Below are 23,679 nucleotides of genomic sequence, written 5' to 3' on the forward strand. Positions count from 1 at the left end.
GCAATAGAAAGTGTGGATACCCGGCAACCAGAGCCAGAATGCGAATCTCAGAACAGGTACGTTAGGGTAAAAGACCAGTATCGGATTAAGCAAAATTGTGTAAAAATAAAACCGTCACACCTTGTTACCCAAGAGGAATTGAGAAGAATTGTATATATCAATGAATAGTTAAGAATCTAAGCTATCCATCAATATAGTTATTACTAAAATTATTCTAGATTAAATGCTTGAAATTATTAGCTTATTGACTTACCTCTAAGAACCTCTTTCCGGAAATACCAATTATCCTATTTTGATGTATATATCCTATGTTTTGATGTATATATCCTGCGTGACGACTCGTCAACGCAGGAGACTTCCCAAGGCAGCAACCATCTTCAGATCCCACAAAACGACACTGGACAAGCTGTCAACAGGGCCTGTGATTTAGACGTTACTGCGAAGTTGCAGTTATTTGAATCTCCGTGGCTGCCAGACGAGGGCTATTCGTTTCCAGCATGAGGCAAACGTAATTTAAGGTTTCAGCGAAGCTGGTGTTTTCTGCAAATACTGTGTAATCTTTGCAGCTGAATGCTCCGGTAAAGGATATCACCTAAGGCTTGGAGCACTGATCCTAATACCATTTACAGCGTGGAAAGACGCGATTGAAGTTTTCGCTTGTCACAGTAAATTTAATTTCCATATAGGAAGTGCTGTACTTGCGGAGGGCTTTGTAGCCGTACAGAAAGGCAAGCAAGACAATATTCTCTTCAAGTTAGATGATGCTCGAAAAGCTCAAGCAAAAGAAAATCGCATGAGACTCAAACCGGTTGAAAAAACTATTGTTTTTTTTTGTCGACATCAGCTAGCCCTTTGTGGCACGAATGATCACGGTCCCCTGCGTCCCGAAGAAAAAGAACAAGCACTAAACGATGGAAATTTCCGTGCTCTTTTGAGAATGAGAATGTGGTGTGATGATGACGATCAGAAAAAGCACATTGAAAAAGTGTAGGAAATGGGATGTATCCGTCCCCAGTAGTATAAAATGAGCTTAATGGTGTGTGTGGAAAGATGATTCAAGCTAAAATTGTTAAAAGTGTAAACGAATGTGTGTGCTATTCGGTTTTAGCGGATGAAACATCTGACATAAGAAACACAGACCTGTCGTCCTTTTGTGTTCGGTATGTTTCAAACAGAGCTTTGTGCGAAGATTTTCTGTGGTTTGCTCCCGTATCAGATTTAACCGGACAAGGTCTGGCCACCATAATAGTAGAAACCTTGAAAACCATGGTTTGGATTTGAGCAAGCTTGTAGGACAGGGATATGACGGAGCTACTGCTATGAGTGGGCACCTGAGAGGCACTCAAGCTTGGGCTAGATAGCAGTATCCACGAGCAATTTACGTCCACTGTGGAGCACATGCACTCAACCGAGCGATCGCTTCAGCTTGCTCCATTCCAGTCATGAAAACGTGTTTTATGACAATATCTCTGATCTGCAGCTTTTTTGGCTCATCTCCCTCCCGTACCCAGATACTCAAAGACAGAATTCGACAATGCATGCCAGAATCTATAAAAACTATTCTCATTACCCTTTTTGAAACACGGTGAGTGGAGAGGCACGATACCGTTAACCGCCTTGTGGATTCTTATTATTAGCCAATTTTAGAAGCACTGGAAGAGCTTCAAGAAGGAAATGCGAATGCTGAGACTTCCGCAAAGGCCCATCAGTTAGCAAGCTCTATGGAGCAAGGACAGTTTCTGATCAGTTTATTCGTACCAAAGGACTCTTTGGTCTTACGTTGCCGCTGTGTAAAGTTCTTCAGGCTGTTGACTGTGACTTGGCGCTTGCATGCGACCACGTTGAAACTGTAGTGCAGACAATTGTGGGCCTTTGCGAAGACGCAGATTCTTCATTCAACTCATTGTATTTCAAAAATTGAAGATTTTGCCAGAGCTATGAAGGAAGAGCTAGTATTTCCAAGAATCGGCGACTGTTAAAACAACCCCTGCGAAATCTATTCACCATAGGAGGCGAACAGAACGTTCGTATACGTTATATTCATGGACTATATCACGTCATCACTCAAAGCGATATTTAAGGTGTATTGTACAATTTTGACAGCTTTAAACGGTTTAATACCTTTGAACTTAGACAAAAGAAACTTGTCTGACGCAGAAATCAGTGAGAATATTAATATTTACTCCGACCCTTTACCAGAGCCAGATGCCCTAAGCCACGAACTGAAATTGTGGAAAACAAAGTGGCAGAACGTTAACAACCAAGAAAGACCAGTCTCGGCTTTGGCTGCACTTGATATGTGCAATGCTGATTTCTCTCCAAACATCAGCCGCCTTCTTACAATTGTAGCTACTTGGCATATTTAAACTGCTACACCGGAAAGGACTTTCTCTACCTTGCGACGGCTTAAGACATGGCTACGAAATGCAGCCGGTGAGGAACCTTTGGCAGGTCTAGCGTTACTATCAGTGCATAGGGATGTTGCTATTGACACTGGTACAGTTATTGACATGTTCGCAACTCAAAAAACACATCGAATTGATTTTGTTCTGTGAATTCATTGTGTAACTATTACGTCTCTTAACTTCGATATACAGTATTTTATGTTCCAATCTATTGTCTTCTTTTACCGTTAGACATGAATTAGGTCCAACCAGAGGAGACCCCCCCCCCAATAATTTCCTGGATACGACCTTGATAAAGAGGTTACACAACTTGTTACTAAAACGGCACGAACTTATTTGCACACCTACTTCTGTATAGCAATGCTTCGCTTACATTTCTCAAGTGATTGCTTTGAGGAGGAAACACCTCATTCTGTTGCATTTGTATTTGCTTTAAACAGTAAAATTGTTTTCCAAAAGTGTTTTGAAAAGTAATCGGTAAATGAGATACTCGCAACTACCAGTGTTTGTTGCATTCTAAAATACTTTCTGTAAAGTACTAGTCAAACTTTGGTGTGAGGATCGGAGGACTGCTGGGAGGGGCGGTAGTTATATTATATTTAGGATTTCTCACCAAATAAAGTACTAAAACCGAAAATATTTAAGATATATAAATAAATAAAAATTGTATATGAAAGTAAGAACAGCACTAACACTTAAGACAAGCAGAAACTATGTGATATATGAGAGGACTGCTGTTTCTCAACCGTCGGCTCTCAATGCTAAATTTCAACTTTTCATCTCAAAGCTTCAAGAATGAACACTCTAAGGAGGTGTGAAATGGAGCCCATAGATAAAATTGCCAAAGATCTGGAAAATGCATCTAGACGGTATAATAGTAAAATACTGTACTGGCATGTTAATAAATTGAGAAAGAGTAGTCAATCTGGGCTTGTCACGGTTAAAGATAGGAATGGGGACACAATTAGTGACAAGGAAAGAGTTAAAGAGAGGTGAGAGGAAAATTTTAGAATGTGCTAAACCCGGATAGAGTTACGGGAATAGATAGAGGAAACTGAAAAAGTTTGTGACACCTTGGATGAGAAAGAAGATTTATTTTGTGACGAAGAATTAGTGACAGTAGTAAAAGGATTTAAAAATAAAAGGCCGCATGTGATGATATTATGGTAAATGAGTTTCTTAAATATGGTGGCCATGAGATTAGAAACAAGTTACTGAAGATTATGAATATGATTTTTGAAAAAGAAGAAGTGCCTAGCGGTTTTGGGAAAACCCTAATTAAACCCCTGTATAAGAAAGGTTATAAGAGTGAGTGTGGTAATTATAGAGGCATTAGCTTGGTTTCTGTAGGTAGCAAATTTCTTAGTATAATGATACGTTTTAGACTTGAGAGATACTGTAGACAAAGATTTAAGGGATGAACTGTGTAGTTTTAGGGGTAGAGGATGTGTCGACCGAATTTTTCACCCTTCGGTTAATAATTGAGAAGTACTAGAGTCGTCAAATACCTTTAGTCTTCAGTTTTATTATGAGCAAGTCAATTCAGTTGATAGAAGAGCATTGATAAAGGTCTTATCCTTGTATTATGTACCAGACAAATGCATTAAGGTGATTAGTGCTATGTACGAGAATAAAACTGCTACGGTTAAGTTAGGAAATGAGGTTAGCAGCTGGTTTTGTATTAAATCAGGAGTTTTTTTTATATGGATCATCTTGATGGACTTTGTCTTAAGGAACACAGGAAAGGCAACGGGAGAACACGAATCAAATGAGGAAGAAAAGACTTTGATTATGCTGCTGACTTAAGTATCGTAGATAAAAGTATGAATGAACTTTTAGAGGTTTTGTGAGTTCAGGGAGAAAAAATAGGTTCGAAAATTAATGTTAAGAAGACTAAGCCGCTAAGGCTAGGAATAAGTCAAGATGAAAAGGTGACGCTTGGTAACGAAAAAATCGATCAAGTTGACACCTCGGTAGTTTTACTAGTAAAGATGGTGGATGCCTTGAAGATGTTAAAAATAGAATAGCCAAGGCTGAGGGTGTTTTTTCACACTTAAAGAAATTTGGAAGAATAGGAAAATAAGTCTGTGAACCAAGACTACAATATTGAAAGCTACAGTGATGCCAGTGGTCAAATATGGTTCGGAAACATGGGCGCTCCAAACAAAAAAACTGATGTAGATTTGCTAGGTGTTTTCCAGAGAAATCGCCTACGGATCGTTTTGGGTACCAACTGATTGACCGTATTTCAAACAGTAGGCTCTACGAAAAATGTGGTTACATTCAACTTTCTAAGGCTATAATGATATAAAGGTTGAGATGGCTAGGGCACGTTAGGCGGATGAAGAGTGTCAGATTGCCAAAGATTGTCCTTTCCGGTCAACCGTCTAGGGCTAAACGAGAAGCAGGTCGTCCACTTTTGGGATGGAAGGATGTTGTAGAGAAAGACTTAGGAGAAATGGGAACTTCCTGGGAGGGTGTAAAGAGGGAGGATTTGAATAGATTGGGATAGAGGAGAAGCGTGCGTAAGTGTGTTGGTCCCAGGCGGCTTGGTGCTGCGGTGAGTTGTTAGTTGTAGTAGTATTACCATTTGGCTCATCTTTTGCATTCTAAAACGACTTCCAGAAGAGCATTTGTTGAAGTACTGCGTATAGAGGGGCAGCGGGGGGAGATAAGGGAGTAAGGGGTGGCAGCCTTTTCTTAAATGTAAGATTATTTTTGGTCGCTTTGAGTTTTAACATTGCTATTCATTTCTATCTAAAAAAAATTTAGACGCTCTGAAATTTAATTTTGATAAAATGTGTGTTACCTGTTGTGAGCTCAAATCCACTAGCTTCCCAGTTTTCTTGGCATACATGGTTTCCAGCACACCGACAGTGGAAAATGCCCAGCAAGCTCCACATTGAAACTGGGTCTTTACACTTGTAACGAGGCCTTTTTCTCTCCTAAAATTGACAGCTGATAATTTCAAAATCAGCATTCTTATTAAATTCTCTCCCCAGTCGCACATCTCTATTTTTAAATCATGTCCATTTTCATACAGATTGACAACCTTAGTTATGGAACATAGTTTGAAATAATTCTCAAGATAAGTGCAGAAGTTAGAGCTTCCCCAAAAAATTGGGTTTTCTTTAAGCTAATTTCTGAACATAAGCCTACAGAAGGAATTCTAACAAAGAAAAACAATAACTCTATAATTTTAACTCTAAGTAACTGAAGGGTCTTCACATAGCTGTTACTCGTTCAAAAACGAACACAAACATCTACTTTTCAATCTTATTCCCTGGAGGGGAGGATCTAGATCCACGGAGCTTAAGCTCTGCAACGGGGATCCTCACAAAATAAAACATAAAGAACTACGGTTTTTGCAAATGAAAGTAAAGAGCGACCTTAAATCTTAAAACGAGCATAACTTAATATATGGGGGGGCTGCCCCTTGCTCAAAACATTTATGAAAGCATTTGTGAGTGCAATAAATGTGCAACCGATTGCCGTTAAAACATTCCAACTGAACTATATTGCTTAAAGCAAATGCACATTATTTATTACTTCCACAAGCTATTCCATTCTTATAGAATACTTTCCATTCTATTCCAATCGCCCAGGTTCAAGGGAAGCCGTTCTTAAGGCTTCTTAACACAATGAGTATAGGAAGTCAAAATTTGGCGTAAATGATGATCACCCTCATATACGGATTGTTTTCTGTTCGCTTTATGTTTTAATGTTGCTATTTACTTTCCTTTGGAAAAAAACTTTAATTTTCTTCTATAACTATCTTAATTGCCTCTATAATTATCACACTTACTCTTATCCCCTTTATAAATCACCTACTGACTAGCAGAAACTAGAAGGCTACCGTGACAAGAGAAAGCTGTTTAAGGGCTCATTTAAGAGCTTATATTTATACTTAATCGCTTTTTATCAATTTGACTTGATAGCACATTCTCATATAGTGCACTTTCGGTTGCTTTCCCAACTTTTTTCAATGAAACAAGTGCCTTTTCCAATGAAATGACCAAAAAAAGGTGATTTCAAAGCCTAGGCAAGGGCAAGAACTAAGGGGGGTAACGACGTCCCTTCCCCTCAATTACCGCCGTTAGTACTAGCACACAGGCTTCATCACAGAGTGAAGTTTGAATGTTCAACTCAAAACTGTTGATCAGTCAAGCTTAATTTTTGGTAGATGTTTAGTTGAAAAGTTTTTAGTTTTAGTTAATTTGTTTTCGCAATAATCTTTTACTTTTAATTATGACTAGGCGACTTATGAAACTTACTAAGAGGGTCTGGAGGGGGAGTTAATGTGAGGGGATCTTACAAACCTCCAGTTAAGGGCTTTCGACCATAATTATTGCAATGGTACCGTTTTATGCTTCCAAACTCTTTCACTTAAGAAGTGGTACCAAAAGTGCCGTTTTTAGTGCTATATGGCACTGTTGGATGGTAAAATTTATAAATCGCACGTAGATACGAGTAATAGGTTTAAAATCACCCTTCCCGGGATATGCCTTATAAAATGATTACATCACGTTTACACAAATAGTGGATTATCTGACAAGTTATCATAAACAGGGACAAGCCATTATCGAAAGAAAATCTAAGCCGGAATCCAACACAATATAATCTAATTTGGACTCCAGCGCTCTACTAGCAGAGCCGCGCATTTAATAATGCAATTTAATATATTGGTGTTTGTAGGACTTTAATTGTGTAGCTAATTAAGGGGGGCTGGAGGAGGAAGTTGTAGGGGGTGTTCTTGCAAACCTCCAGTTAAAGGTTTCGGACCATAATTATTACAATAATATAATTTTATGATTTCAAGATTTTCTACTTAAGAAGTGGCACCAAAAATGTTGTTTTCAGTGCTATATCTCACTTACGAATGGTAGAATTGATAAAAAGCACGTAAATATGAGCAACAGTTTTCAAATGAGCCATTAAACATCACTCTAAAAAGTTCTAGTAGCTAGAGCCCACTCGCCCTAGCTTTCCACTTGAGAAACGGCACCAAAAGTGCCATTTTTAGTGCTATTTGAACCCTGCAGATGGCTGAATTTATAGGAAGAATGAAGATGTGAGCAAGATCTTTTATATGAGCTATCAAAAATCTATCTACGATGTTCTGGTAGCCCGCTAGCCCCACCCCTCGAGAAACAGCATAAATAGTGCCTTTTTCGTACCCTATGGCACTTGCACACGACGAAATTTATATAAATCACGTACATATGGGAAATAGCTTTTTAATGAGCTCTTAAGCATCTCTCTATGATGTTCTAGTAACCCGCTAGGCCTGGAATAAAGAAGAAAAAACGACTGTTTTAACATTTTGTAATTTTTAATTACTGTGCGCTGTGATTCGCTCTTTACTAGGTTACAGCTAATGCTTCAACCATGACAAAGAGTTCATTGCAAATTCTCCTCAGAAACTAGTTGACATTAAAATCTGTGAGATCTAGTAGATGGTAGAATTTTTAAAAACCTAGTGAATATAAGCAATACCTTATAATTGAGCCATTAAACATCTATCTACGACAGTGTGGTAGCCTGCTAATGTTCCAGTAGCTTCCTGATGAGTAGACGATTTATGAAACTTTTTAAGGGGACTGGGAGGGGAGTGTACGAGAGGGGTTATTGTGAACCTCCAGTTAAGGGATTGGACATATAATTATCATAATGATACCTGTTTTGTACTTCAGAGCTTTTCCACTTAGGATGTGGCACCATAAGTTTTGTTTTCAGTGCTATATCGCACTTGCGAGTGTAAAATTGAAAAAAAAAGAAACAGGTATATAAGAGCAATAGCTTTCAAATGAGCCATTAAACATCACTCTTATAAGTTCTGTTAGATCAATAGCCCCAGCTTTTCTACTTGAGACACGATACCAAAAGTGCCGTTTTTAGTGTCATTTGGAACTTGATGATGGTGGAATTTACATGAAAGACGTAGATATGTGCAATATCTTTTATGTGAGCTCTGAAAAAACTGTCTACGATGCTCTAGTAGTCTTGTAGTGCCATTTCTTCATAACTGGCACAAAAAGTGTCGTTTTATTGTCATATGGCATTTGCAGAAAGCAGAATTCATAAAAAGCACGTAGATATGAGAAATAGCTTTTTAATGAGCCATTAAGAATCTCTCTATGATGTTCTGGTAGCCCGCTAGGCTTGTTGGAAAAAAAAAAAAAAAAAAAAAAAAAAACAACAGGAAGCAGAACAGTGCTACTAACGCAAAAAAGTGATTTCCATAGTCGTTCAGGGAGGGGGATTGTAATTTCCCTGCTCATAGGTTTAGATAGATCCGTTTCCAGTGCTACACTTTCCATTTTGATCTTATATCGTTTTCTACGGGTTTGAGGGTTTTTTTTCGAAATCACCATAAGTTTCTTTTTGCGATAAACTTTTACTTTTCAGACGAACCGAAATAATAGTTAACATTCCTGAGAAAGTGTCAGATGGGATTTTTTTCACTGGGCACTTTTTTTCAAAACACAATTTTAACTTTTGGTTACTATGGGCTGTGGTTCGCTCTTTACTAGGCATTCTCGATACGATACATGCGATACTCGTATTTTAAACGAAATGGCTATCTCAAAATTTTTATAGGACTAGTTTGCGGGGAGGGGGCCTGTAGGGAGGGGGGGGGCGCTATTTGCCATCCAATGTTTTTGGTGACTTAAAAAGGGCACTTACAAATTTAATTGCAGAATTTTGAAAAACTAGCAGTTCCCTGAAACCGCAAAATAATACATGATTTTTGTAGAGTTAAAACATATAGTGCTCTAGAATGTTTTTTTACAGCAGGAAAATAAAGCATTTTAGAATATCTTTATATGATTGGAATTCGCTCAATACGGTGTGACTTGTAGGTTATCACTTTGTCAATAAATCTGAAGTGAAATAGTGTTGAAATTATAGACTAATCTTAGAAATTTGCATCATAGATTGAAACTCTACAAACTATAGGAAGAAATAACAGCATTTCCAGAGTTTATGCCATGGCTTATTAGTTCTTGATTTTAAATAATATTAAATTGCAATTCCCCAATATTACAAACTATTGATGATGCGGCTGATGCTGCCAATAAGTTGCCTCATAAATTAATGTGTCAATTTTTTATGACATTAGTGACTGTCAGTTATGAAAGTAAAATCATTTTTTTTTTCGGTTTGAGTTTTTTTTAGTGAATTTTCGTTGTAAATTAAACTTATCAATATCCTGCCCAGTGAACGATTACTGAATCATGGGCAGCGAGCTACCGCTGCTTAAGTAATGCACGATGTGGGCAAAATGTGTTGTTTTTTTTTTGGTTATCCATACCCGGGCACTTCGTATCGGAGGACTTGTCGTAGAAACTTCGAAAAGGGCTCATTCGATTGGAACTTGGAATGGCTAGTGCCCTTTTTAAAAGTCGAAAGTGATTGAAGGGTAACTCGCCCCCCGCCCATCATTCCCCCAAACACATTCAATCAACATTTTGACTAGCCATCTTCTTCAGCGTAGTTGATTTTCACAAAGAAAATATGTTTTGTGGAGGACACGTCCCCACAACTAGCAGGGCATAGGTATTAATCCTTGCACTTAGGAAAACAAAGGTTTTTATAGCCTGTGTTTACGTCGCGGCATAGCAGAACGGGCTATCATGCGGTATTTCACTGTATTAATGCCTACTATAATAGTTCATAGGGATTGGAGGGAAACTAGCCCCCCCCCACGCAAATCATTCCCCTCAATACCTACAATCAAAATTGTGAGTTAGCCAATTAGTTCAGCGAAATTGTTTTCGTGATGGAAAATATTTTTTTGGGGAGGAGAATCCCTCACAAACCTCAGGGGACGGACTTTATGTTATGCCCTCGGGGCATATAAGGTTTTTATAGAAGGCGTTGTTGTAGAAACTTCAAAACAGGCTCATTCGATTGGAAATTCAAAGGGCTAGTGCCCTTTTTAATAGTCGAAAGTGATTGGAGGGCACCTTGCCCCTCCACGCCCTTCATTCCCCCAAACACATCCAATAACAATTTTGAGATAGCCATTTTGTTCAGCGTAGTTGATTTCCAGATAGAAAATATGTTTTTGAGGAGGACACTCCCCCACATCCCTTAGAATAAGGGTTTTAAGTTATGCCCTGGGGGTATATAAGGTTTTTAAAGAAGGTGTTGTCGTAGAAACTTCAATAAAAGCTCATTCGACTGGAAATTCAAAGGGCTAGTGCCCTTTTTAATAGTCGAAAGTGATTGGAGGGCAACTATCCCCCCCCTCCCACACCCATTAGTCCCCCAAACACATCCAATAAAAATTTTGAGATAACCATTTTGTTCAGGGTAGTTGATTTCCAGATAGAAAACATATTTTTCAGGAGGACACTCCCCCACAATCGTCAGGGCAAGGATTATATGTTATGCCCTGGGGGCATATAAGGTTTTTATTGAAATCTTTGTCGAAGAAATTTGAAAAAGGGCTCATTCGATTTGAAATTCAAACAACTAGTACACTTTTTAATTGTCGAAAGTGATTTGAGGGCAACTAACCTCCCGCTCACGCCCACCTTTTCCCTAAATACATCCAATCAAAATTTAGAGATAGCCATTTTATTCAACGTAGTTGAAAGTTTTGGAAATTAGGTCTTAAAGGATGACAACCCCTTCCCCCTCTCACAGCCCTCAGGGCAAGGGTTGTAAGTTATGCCCTGGGGGCATATGAAGTTTTTATTGAAAGCGTAGTCGTAGAAACTTCAAAAGGGCTCATTCAATTGGAAATTGAAATGGCTATTGCCCTTTTTAATAGTCGAAAGGGATTGGAAGGCAACTAACACCCCTTCATTGAAAGGGCTAGTGCCTTTTTTAAAAGTTTAAAGTGATTGGATAGCGACTAACGCCCCTCTCACACCCGCCATTTTCCCAAACACATCGGATTAAAATTTTGAGATATCAATTTTGTTCAACGTAGTTGAAAGTTCTGGAAATTTTGTCTTTTAGGATGATAACCCCCTCAGAGCCCTCAGTGCAAGGGTTGTAAGTTATGCCCTGGGGACATATAAAGTTTTATTGAAAGCGTTGTCGTAGACTCTTCAAAAGGGCTCATTTGATTGGAAATTCAGAGGGCTAGTACCATTTGTAATGGTTGAAAGTGATTAGAGGGCAACTAGCCACCCCACGCCCATCATTCCCCCAAACACATCCAATCAAAATTTTGAGATAGCCATTTTGTTCAGTGTAGTTGATTTTCAGACAGAAAATAGGTTTTTTAGGAGGACACTCCCCCACAATCCTCAGGGCAAGGGTTTTAATTTATGCCCTGGAGGCATATAAGGTTTTTATAGAAGGCATTGTCGTAGAAACTTCGAAAAGGGCTCATTCGATTGGAAATTGGAATGGCTAGTAGGCTTTTTAATAGTCGAAAGTGATTGGAGGGCAACTAGCCCCCCCCCCACGCCCATCATTCCCCCAAACACATCAAATCAAAATTTTAAGACAGCCATGTTGTTCAGCGTAGTTGTTTTCCAGATAGAAAATATGTTTTTGAGGAGGAAACTCCCTCAAAACCCTCAGGGCAAGGGTTTTAAGTTATACCCTTGGGGCATATAAGGTTTTTATAGAAGGCGTTGTCGTAGAAACTTCAAAACAGGCTCATTTGATTGGAAATTCAAAGGGCTAGTACCATTTTTAATGGTACACTCCCCTACAATCCTCATGGCAAGGGTTTTAAGTTATGCCCTGGGGGCATATAAGGTTTTTATGAAGGCGTTGTCGTAGAAACTTCAAAACAGGCTCATTCGATTGGAAATTCAAAGGGCCAGTGCCCTTTTTAATAGTCAAAAGTGATTGGGGGGCAACAATCCCCCCCCCCACGCACATAATTCCCTCAAATACATCCAATCAAAATTTTGAGATATCCATTTTATTCAGCATAGTTGTTTTCCGTAAAGAAAGTATGTTTTTGAGGAGGACCCTCCCCCACAACCCTCAGGGCAAGTGTTTTAAGTTATGCTCTGAGGACATATAAGGTTTTTATAGAAGGCGTTGTCGTAGAAACTTCAAAACAGGCTCATTCGAATGGAAATTCAAAGGGCTAGTACCCTTTTTAATAGTCGAAAATGTTTAGAGGGCAACTAGCCCCCCTTCCCCCATGCCCATCATTCGCCCAAACACATCCAATCAAAATTTTGAGATAGCCATTTTGTTCAGCGTAGTGGATTTCCAGATAGAAAATATGTTTTTGAGGAGGATACTCCCCCACGACCCTCAGGGGAAGGGTTTTAAGTTATGCCCTGGGGGTATATAAGGATTTTAAAGAAGGCGTTGTCGTAGAAACTTCAATAAAAGCTCATTTGACTGGAAATTCAAAGGGCTAGTGCCCTTTTTGACAGTCGAAAGTGATCGGAGGGCAACTAGCCTCCCCCACACCAATCATTTCCCCATACACATCCAATCAAAATTTTGAGATAGTCATTTCGTTCAGGGTAGTTGATTTCCAGATAGAAAGCATATTTTTGAAGAGGGCACATCCACAGAACCCTCAGGGGAAGGGTTTTAAGTTATGCCCTGGGGGCATCTTTGTCGTAGAAACTTGAAAAGGGGCTCATTCGATTTGAAATTCAAAGGACTAGTGCCCTTTTTAATAGTCAAAAGTGATTTGAGGGCCACTAACCCCCCTCTCACGCCCTGCCTAAGTAAATAACGATGTGGGCACAATTTGTTTTTTTTGGTTCTCCATACCCGGGCACTTCGTATCGAAGGAGTTGTCGTAGAAACTTTGAAAAGGGCTCATTTGATTGGAAATTTGAGTGGCTAGTGCCCTTTTTAATAGTCGAAAGTGATTGGAGGGCAACTAGCCCCCCCCCCCTACGCCCATCATTCCCCCAAACACATCCAATAAAAATTTTTGGATAGCCATTTTGTTCGGCGTAGTTGATTTCCAGATAGAAAATATTTTTTTGAGGAGGACACTCCCCCATAACCCTCAGGGCAAGGGTTTTAAGTTATGCCCAGGGGGCATATAAGGTTTTTATAGACGGCGTTATCGTAGAAAATTCAAAAGAGGCTCATTCGATTGGAAATTCAAAGGGATAGTACCCTTGTTAATAGTCAAAAGTGATTGGAGGGCACCTAGCCCCCCACCCCCCCACGCCCATCATTCCCCCAAACACATCCAATCAATATTTGGAGACAGCCATTTTTTTCAGTGTAGTTGATTTCTAGATAGACAATATGTTTTTGAGGAGGACACTCCCCCACAACCCTCAGGGCAAGGGTTTTAAGTTATGCCCTGGGGCAAAACTTCAAAATAACTTCAAGGTTTAAGGTTTTTATAGAAGACGTTGTCGTAGAAATTTCAAAAAATGCTCATTCGATTGGAAGTTCAAAGAGCTAGTGCCCTTTTTAACAGTCGACAGTGATTGGAGAGCAACTAGCCCCCCCCCCACGCCCATCATTTCCCCAAACACATCCAATCAAAATTTTGAGATAGCTATTTTGTTCAGCGTAGTTGATTTCCAGATGGAAAATATGTTTTTGAGGAGGACACTCCCCCAGAGCCCTCTGGGCAAGGGTTTTAAGTTATGCCCTGGGGGCCTATAAGGTTTTTAAAGAAGGCGTTGTCATAGAAACTTAAAAACAGGCTCATTCAATTGGAAATTCAAAGGGCTAGTGCCCTTTTTAATAATCGAAAGTGATTGGACGGCAACAATCTCCCCCCCCCACGCCCATCCTTCCCCTATACACATCCAATCAAAATTTTGAGACAGCCATTTTGTCCAGCGTAGTTGATTTAAGATAGTAAATATGTTTTTGAGGTGGACACTCCTCCCCCCCAACCCTCAGGGCAAGGGTTTTAAGTTATGCCCTGGGGGCATGTAAGGTTTTTATAGAAGGCGTTGTCGTAAAAACTTCAAAGGGGGCTCAATCGATTGGGAATTCAAAGGGCTAGTGCCGTTTTTAATAGTCGAAAGTGATTGGAGGGTAACTAGCCCCCCCTCCCCCCACGCCCATCATTCCCCCAAACACATCCAATCAAAATTTTTAGATAGCCATTTTATTCAACGTAGTTGAATAAAATGCCAAGGCCAGAACAAAATTTGCACTTTACTGAAAAAACAAAAATGATTTTGCATTATCAGTTTAATATACATATACTGATATTTAGTAATCAAATGTTAATATTATTTGATTTATTAAAGTTATAAAAGTAAAAACATTTATATTTTTTTCAGTAAAGTGCAAATTTTGTTTTCACCTTGGGAATGCATAGGAGTTTTGAGCCCAACTTATGCTAATTTCTGCTCGTTTTAAACTTGAACCGGTTAATTCTTTTAATTTCTGTTCGTTTTCACTTTCATTTATTTATCGATGCTGATTTGTGGTAGTTTCACACTTGGTAGATTATTTGATTTTATTTTTGCTCATTTTTTGTTTAATGGAGTTTTTTACTTTTCTTTGAAAAACTTATTTTGTGGAAAAAGTTTTTTTTAATTAATCTAATAAAATAGTCTTTTATTTTCTGCAGTCTACTTAAAGACTTTTCTGCTCCTAAACAACATAGCCTATGTGTTTCTGTGTTTTTATTAAATTCTGTAAACATAGGGAAAGCCCTTTGCAGAGGCCGTTGTCCTTAGATCTGGATCTTATATCCTTCCGCAGTTGTCCTCCTATAGAGGATCTCTCACGATTGTGTTCTACATCACCATACAAATTAACCCATTACTGGGAGAAGGTTTTTAACTCAAGGAACGTGTACAGACACTGGTGGTCCCTGGTAAGTGTACGGGACCTTCTTCCTCCTCCGCCTGTATTTGTCCTGGGCGAGGGTACCCCAGTGTCTATTATGAACCCCCAGGGACAAGGTCCCCCCTTGGTCCGTGCCTCCTAAGGAGTTACCCTACATATCTGTAAGGTATTGCTCTATCGTCACCTGGGGACACATTGAGTGGCCTGGGGGAGGCCCCTACTGAGCAGTAGACTCATAAATCTACTATGACAAGCCTAAATCTACTATGTCAAGCCTAAATTTACTATGACAAGCCTAAATCTTCTGTCAATCCTAAATCTATTATCTCAATCCTAAATCTGTAATATCAAGCCTGAATCTACTACGTCAAGACCGGATTTACTAATTTGCTAATAGTTTTTTTTTTGTAGTAGGTGACATGCCAGTGGAAGTTTACGTCTTATAGTTTCATTATAACTTGGTGCTTACAACCATGCAAGGAATCACTTACACTGGAATATATCTAGAGAAACATATTCTTGACATCAATTGGAGACAAAATGAAAATATTAGCTTCTTTGTTTCAAGGAAAATTATGACATTTTCAAACGGTTCGTGGTAACGAACTGTAAGTAAGGAGCGACCTGGCTCAATTGTAACCGAAACTCTAAAAACCGGAGTTTTGATGCCCATAGATACATCAACAGAATCACATATTTATGCTGATCTCAAATATATAAGTTTCATTAAGGTTAGTTTTACTCATCAAAAGTTACATGCCTGAGAAAATTTGTCGTATTTACAAAAAAAAGGGGAAAACATCCCCAAGAAGTCAGAGAACTTTAATGGAAATCACACCTTCGGGTTAACCGTATCAGAAAATCCTACTTCGGAAGTTTCAAGCTCCTATCTGCAAAAATGTGGAATTTTGTATTTTTTGTCAGAAGAAAGATCACGGATGCGTGTTTTTTTTTCCAGGGGTGATCGTATCGATCCAGTAGTCCTAGAATACCGTAAGAGGGCTCATTTGAACGGAAATTAAAGGTTCTAGTGCCCTTTTTAAGTGACCGAAAAAATTGGAGGGCAACTTGGCCCCCTCCCACGCTCGTTTTTTTCCCAAAGTCACCCAATCAAAATTTTAGAAATAGCCATTTTGTTCAGCATAGTCGAAAATCTGATAAATATGTCTTTGAGGGTGACTTAATCCCCCAAAGTTCCCGGGGGAAGGGCTGGAAGTTATGAACTTTGCCCATTATTTACATATAGTATTGGTTAATGGGAAGTATAAAGACGTTTCAGGAGGAATTTTTTTCTGATGGGGGGGATTTAAGAGGAGGGGGTTACTGGGGAGGATCCTTCTATGGAGGATGTTTCCTTGAGGTAAGGGACATTTCTATGAAGGGGGTGCCGGATTTCTCAGCATTATTTAAAAAACGATCAGAAATTAAATAAAAAAAACTAGTTTTTTTCAACTGAAAGTAAGGAGCAACATTAAAACTTAAAACAAAAAGAAACTATTACGTATATGAGGGGTTCGCCCCCTAGTCAATGCCTTGCCCTTTTCGTTAAATTTTTTTTTAGTAGTTTCAAAAAAACTATCGATTATAATTAACCGGCCTTTGTGATTCAGGGGTTTCTGATTCAAAAAAAATTCAGACTTTAGTGTAAAGAGCAAGGTATTCACTAGCGGTAAAAGTCCCTAATATACGTAATAATACAAACGAATATAGAAGGTTGTTGCGTAAGTTAATTCGTAAGTTACGTCAGAACAAAATTTCGAGAAAGCCATTTAGCAAAAAAGTAAAATTAATATGCAAATTTCGTTTTAATTATTCATGTACGGTGAGCCAAAATCGAAACTGCATCAATTCAAAAACGTTCAGAAATTAAATAAAAGAAACAATTTTTTTAACTGAAAGTAAGGAACGACATTAAAACTTAAAACGAACAGGAATTATTCCGTATATGAAAGGGGATGTCCCTTCCTCAATACCTCGCTCTTTACGCTAAAGTTTGAATCTGTCACACAACTTTTTTTTTTTTTTTAATAAAAAAAATTAGCGTAAAGAGCGTGGTATTGAGGAGGGGACAGCCCCTTTAATATACGGAATAATTTCTGTTCGTTTTAAGTTTTAATGTCGCTCCTTACTTTCAGTTAAATAAAACTTGTTTTTCTTTATGTAATTTAAGACAGAGAAGAGTAATATTCATTTTGTTGTCAAGAGATAGCATAAATGCTTAAATACTGTGAACAAAGACAGGCTAAATAATTTATTGTTAACATGAATTTAAACTGGACCCACAAGTTATTTGCTGTATCAAAAGGGCTCTTAAATCTAACACGACTTAAAGCCTGTTAACCATAATTCCTATTCAACACTGTAATCATAATTACTGATAAAATGAATTTTTTAAGGAATGAACTTAACTAAATTTCACTAAAGAGGACCTTCTCCAGTAACGAGTATGATCCTTCTAAAATGATGTTGATTATATTGGACAGGAAACAAGTAACTCCTCAATAAACTACTGAAGTTCTAAATAAAACAAGTCTACAATGTGAGAAGTTAATCAAACTACACTTAAATAATTCCTAAAAAACAGACCTTTAGATGAGTGGCCAAATTGGTTTGTTCTGAGAACTATTGCTAACTAAAGGTGAATGCCTTTGAGGCTTAAACCAATAAAACCATAACCATTGCCGTAAATTAACATAGAAATAGGATATCAACTTAAATTTTAATTTATAAGAAAAATAAAAAGATGATACTTGGAATGTTTTTACTCCCTTAAACTACAGGAAGAAACGGCACCTGATTGCTTCTGTTATTTATCCAGAAGTTTTATGTGATTCCAAACTAGACATATATATGTATATATACATAAATATATGCATATGATTCATAATGAAATGGCCCATAAGCTAACATGATATTCACATGATGGTAAGACAGCTAACCTTATTGATTATGTTATCGCAAACTGAAGACTGGCAGGATAGATACTAGATACCAGGTTATAGAAAAGGGCTACTATTTATGTTAAAAATTAAGATAACCATCTACTAGCGTCTAGGGTTAATTTAAAGCTGAAACTTAGGAAGGGTGACTACTTTCCGGGAAGCTATGATGTTGCTAGACTCCAGGATGACAATTTGAGATATAATTTCCAGGAACAGTTGAATAATAAACTGAAGAGTTTAAAATTTGACATTGTAGAAGACGAATGGAAACTTTGGGAACATTGGGAACATTTGGAAACATTGTAGAAACTTTGGGAAATAGTTAGTGAAGTTGCTGATGGTGTCTTAGGGAAGAATGATAGACACGCAGCTAAGAACACTAGAGAAATGCTTTATGGTTAATAAACAAAAGGAGGGGCTTGTGCAAGAATTATTCGAGTGATAGATCATATGAAAAAGAGAGGAATGCAAAGAAAGTAGCGAAAGCATTAAAAGATGAATTAAGGAGGTGTGAAATGGAGGCCATGGATAAAATTGCTGAAGATATGGAAGATGCACTTAGACGGCATAATAGCAAAATATTGTACTGGGATGTTGATAAATTAAGAGAGAGTAGTCGATCTGGACTTGCCCTAGTTAAATGTAGGAGCGATGTCATAATTAATTATAAGGAAAGACGTATAGGGAAATTCACAAAAACTTTTAAGAATGTTCTAAATCATGATAGAGCTACAGGAAAGGATATAAAAAAGAATGAAAAAGTTTTTGACACTTTCCATGTGATGGAAGATTTATTTTGTGAGAAGGAATTGATACAATACTAAAAGCATTGAAAAATAATAAGGCCCCATGTGCTGATAGTGTGATAAACAAGTTTCAAAAATATGAGGGTTACGAGATCAGAAAAGTTACTAAAGATGATGAACATGATTTTTGAAAAAGGAGAAGTGCCTAGTGATTCTAGTAAAACTCTAAATAATCCCCCTATAAGAAAGGTGATAAAATTGAGCTTGGTAATTATAGAGGCATTAGCCTGGTTTCTGTAGATACAGTTTTAAAAGAAGAACAGAGAGGTCTTAGGAAGGGTAGAGGATGGATAGACCCAATTTTCACTCCTCAATCAATAACCTAGAACGGCCTAAGTCATAAATCGTCATTAGTCCTCAGTTTTATCGATTATGACCAAGCGTTTGATTCAGTTGATAGAAGAGCTTTAATGAAGGTCCTACACGTGCATGGTATGCCAGATAGATACATTAAAGTGATTAGTTGTGTTCTATCCCCAATTATATAGATCATTTTAATGGACTTTGTAATAAGGAGCACATCAAAGGCAAAGGGAGAACACGGAATCAAATGGGGAAGCAAAACTCTCCTGGACTTGGATTAGGCTGATGATTTAAGCACCCAAGATGAAATTTCTGGCACAATGAAGGAACTTTTAGAGGTTTTGTGGTGCGAGTTAAAATGTTAAAAGTGGAATAGCCAAGGCCTAAGGTGTTTTTTCACAGTTGAATAAAGTTTGGAATAATAGGAAAATAAGTCTGCAAACCAAGATTAGAATATTGGAAGCTACAGTCATGACAGTGGGCAAGTATAATTCTGAAGCGTGGACGCTCCGAAAAACGGAGGAACATTGGCTAGATGTTTTCCAAATAAATTCCATACGGATGGTTTCGAGTAACCGAATGACTAGCTGCATCTCAAACAGTAAGCTAGCGAGAAATTTGGTTCAGTCCCGCTCTCTAGGGCTATAATGAGAGAAAGTTTGAGATGGCTATTTCACGTTCAGCTGATGAAGTATGACTGCCAAAGATTGTCCTTGTCGGCCAAACGAAAAGAATGTCGTCCCCAAATGGGTTGGGAGGATATCATAGGCAGCGCAATAGCGTTGCCTAAGTAAAGAACGATGTTGGCACAATGTATTATTATTATTTTTTCTCCATACCCGGGCACTTCGTATCGAAGGAGTTGTCGTAGAAACTTCGAAAAGGGCTCATTTGATTGGAAATTGGAGTGGCTAGTGCCCTTTTTAATAGTCGAAAGTGACTGGAGGGCAACTAGCCCTCCCCCCACGCCCATCATTCCCCCAAACGTATCCAATCAAAATTTTGAGGTTGCCATTTTGTTCAGCGTAGTTGATTTCCTGATAGAAAATATGTTTTTGAGTGGGATACTCCCCCAAAACCCTTGGGGCAAGGGTCTAAAGTTATGCCCTGAGGGCATGCAAGAACGATGTTGGCACAATGTATTATTTATTTATTTTTTTCTTTAGAGCAGGGCACTTCGTATCAAAAAAATTGTAGAAACTTCGAAAAGGGCTCATTTAATTGCAAATTGGAGTGGCTTGTCCCATTTTTAATAGTCAAAAGTGATTGGAAGGCATCTAACACCCCTTCCACGCCCACCATTTCCCGAAACAAATCCACTCAAAATTTTGGGATAGCCATTTTGTTCAGTGTACTTGATTTCCACATAGATAAAATGTTTTTGAGGAGGACACTCCCCCACAGCCTTCAGGGCAAGGATTGTAAGTTATGCCCTGGGGGCATATAAGGTTTTTATAGAAGACGTTGTCGTAGAAACTTCGAAAAAGGCTCATTCGATTGGAAATTGAAATGGCTAGTGCCCTTTTTAATAGTCAAAAGTAATTGGAAGGCAACTAAACACTCCTACCACACCCATTATTTCCCCAAACACATCCAATCAAATTTTGAGATAGCCTCCACACAGTTTAAAGTTCAGAAAATTATACTTTCGAGCAGGACACTCCCCCCCCCCCCAGTCTTCAGGGCAAGGGTTATAAGTTATGGCCCGGGGACATATGAGTTTTTATTTAAATCTTTGTTGTAGAAACTTGAAAAAGGGCTCATTCGATTGGAGATTCAAAGTTCTAGTGCCTTTTTTAATAGTCGAAAGTGATTTGAGGGCAACTTACCCCCCTCTCTCGCCCACCTTTTCCCCAAACACATCCAATCAAATTTTTTAGATAGCCATTTTGTTCAGAGTTGTTGATTTCCAAATATAAATTATGTTTTTGGGGAGGACACTCCCGCACAGCCCTCAGAGCAAGGGTTGTAAGTAATGCCCTGGGGGTATATAAGGTTTTTATAGAGCGCGTTATGATAGAAACTTCAAAAAGGGCTCATTCGGATAGAAATTTAAATGGCTAGTGCCCTTTTTAATTGTAGAAAGTGATTGGAAGGCAACTAACACCCCTTCCACGCCCAACATTTCCCCAAACATATACAATCAAAATTTTGAGATATCTATTTTGTTCCACATAGTTTAATGTTCAGGAAATTATACCTTTGAGCAGGACACTACCCCCCCCCCTCACAGTCTTCAGGGCAAGGGTTATAAGTTATGCCCTGGGGGTATATAAGGTTTTTATTGAAATCTTTGTCGTAGATACTTGAAAAAGGGCTCATTGAATTGGAATTTCAAACGGCTAGTGCCCTTTTTAATAGTCGAAAGTGATTGGAGGGCAACTATCCCCCCTCTCACGCCCGACTTTTCCTCAAACACATCCAATCAAAATTTTTATATATCCATTTTATTCAACGGAGGTGAAAGATCTGGAAATTAGGTCTTTTAGGATGACAACCCATCCCCCCACAACCTTCAGGGCAAGGGTTGTAAGTTATGCCCTGGGAGCCTATAAGGTTTTTATAGAAAGCAATGTTCTAAAAACATCAAAAAGGGCTCATTCAATTGAAAATTGAAAGGGCTAGTGCTCTTTTAATAGTCGTAAAGGATTGAAAGGCAACTAACCCCCCTCTCACGCCCGCTATTTCCCCTAACACACCCAATCAAAATTGTGAGATATCCACTCTCCAGTGGAGAGTCAAAATTTTTAGATAGCCATTTTTTTCAACGTAGTTGAAAGTTTTAGAAATTAGGTCTTTAAGAATGACGACCCTTCCCCTCACAGCCCTCAGGGCAAGGGTTGTAAGTTATGCCCTGGGGACATATAAGGTTTTTATTGAAAGCGTTGTTGTAGAAACTTCAAAAGGGCTCATTCAATTGGAAATTGAAACGGCTAGTGCCTTTTTTAATAGTTGAGAGTGGTTGGAGACTAACTAACAACTCGGTTACCCCTATCAATTCCTAAAAAACATAAAATACAAATGTTAAGATATCCCTTTTGTTCAGCTAAGTTAAAAGTTCATTAAATTAGTTTTGTCATAGTGATAGCCCCCTCAGAGCCCTCAGACCAAGGGTTTTAAGTTATTCCTTGGGGGCATTTAAAGTTTATATAGAAAGTTGTTGTAGAAATTTCAAAAAGGGCCCATTTAATTGGAAATTGAAATTGCCTCTCTTAATAGTCAAAAGTGAGTGGAGAGTAAATACCCCCCCTCTCGCGTCCACCATTTCCCCAAAAACATTCAATTAAAAGTTTAAAGATAGCCATTTTGTTCAACGTAGTTGAAATTTCTGGGAATTATGTATTTAAAGATGACAAACCCCCCAGAACCCCCATGGCAAAGGTTGTAACTTATGCCCTGGGGGCATATAATGTTTTTATAGATAGCGTCGTCGTAAAAACTTCAAATGGGCCTCATTCAATTGGAAATTGAGAGGATTAGTACCCTTTTTAATAGTCTAAAGTGATTGGAGGGTAACTCACCACCCTCTCACGCCCACCAATCCTCCAAACACATCCAATCAAAATTTTCAGATAGCCATTTTGTTCAACGTAGTAGAAAGTTCTGGAAATTAGGTATTTGAGAATGACACCCCCCGCAGCTCTCAGGGCAAGGGCTGTAAGTTATGCACTGGGGGCATACAAGATGTTTATTAAAAGTTTTGTTGTAGAAACTTCAAAAGGGAAATTGATTGGAAACTCATTTGATTGGAAATTGAAAGGGCTAGTGCCATTTTTAATAGTTAAAAGCGATTGGAGAGCGACTACAGCCCCTCTTACGCCCACCATTTCCCCAAACACATACAATCAAAATTTTGAGATAGTCATTTTGCTTAACGTAGTTGAAAGTTTTGGAAATTATGTCTTAGAGGATGACAACCACCCTAACAGCCATTAGGGTAAGGGTTGTAATTTATGCCCTGGGGGCATATAAGTTGTTTATAGAAAGTGTTGTCGTTTCAAAAAGGGCTCATTTGATTGGACATCGAAAGGCCTAGTGCCGTTTGTAAAAGTTGAAAGTGATTGGAAGGTTTGACATTTTTATAGTAAAGATCGATGTGGGTATAATGTATTATTTTTTATTGTCGTTTAGACAAGGGCACTTCGTATCGAAGCAGTTATCGAGACAACTTTGAAAAGGGCTTATTCGATTGAAAATGGAAAAGGTTCCGGCCCTATTTCTTTGTCTAAGGTGATTCGTGGGCACCAAGTCATCCACCGAAACTCATCCTCACAATTGCCCATTATTTTTAAAAAAAAAAATTTTCAATAAGATTAAAAAGAAAATCACTGTGTTAATTCTAATTCCCTATAAGGCATATCAGCAATATCCCAAGAACGGCTGAGGGTATTATGTTCAGACTTTCGGGGCTACATCTGCTCTTAAAATTTAACCAAATATAAATAGCATAAGTGTATCTAATCTATCAAAGAAAGTAAACAGATTTTTTTACGAATGGTATCA

General features: G+C 38.4%; 1 protein-coding gene across 1 annotated transcript in view; it reads right to left on the minus strand.

Moving 5' to 3' along the window:
* Window positions 1-23,679, minus strand: part of LOC148955332 (cathepsin O-like) — a 58,988-nt gene that overhangs the window by 22,133 nt on the left and 13,176 nt on the right. Inside the window, exon 3 of the mRNA XM_089101565.1 lies at window positions 5,215-5,350. Within this exon, the coding sequence (XP_088957691.1) occupies window positions 5,215-5,350 (136 nt within the window). The remainder of the gene's footprint in view (window positions 1-5,214; window positions 5,351-23,679) is intronic.

The sequence above is a fragment of the Artemia sp. Qi Xiang Cuo genome, chromosome 2, assembly GCF_049724085.1.
Source record: "Artemia sp. Qi Xiang Cuo chromosome 2, ASM4972408v1, whole genome shotgun sequence".
In the NCBI taxonomy this organism is placed as follows: domain Eukaryota; kingdom Metazoa; phylum Arthropoda; class Branchiopoda; order Anostraca; family Artemiidae; genus Artemia; species Artemia sp. Qi Xiang Cuo.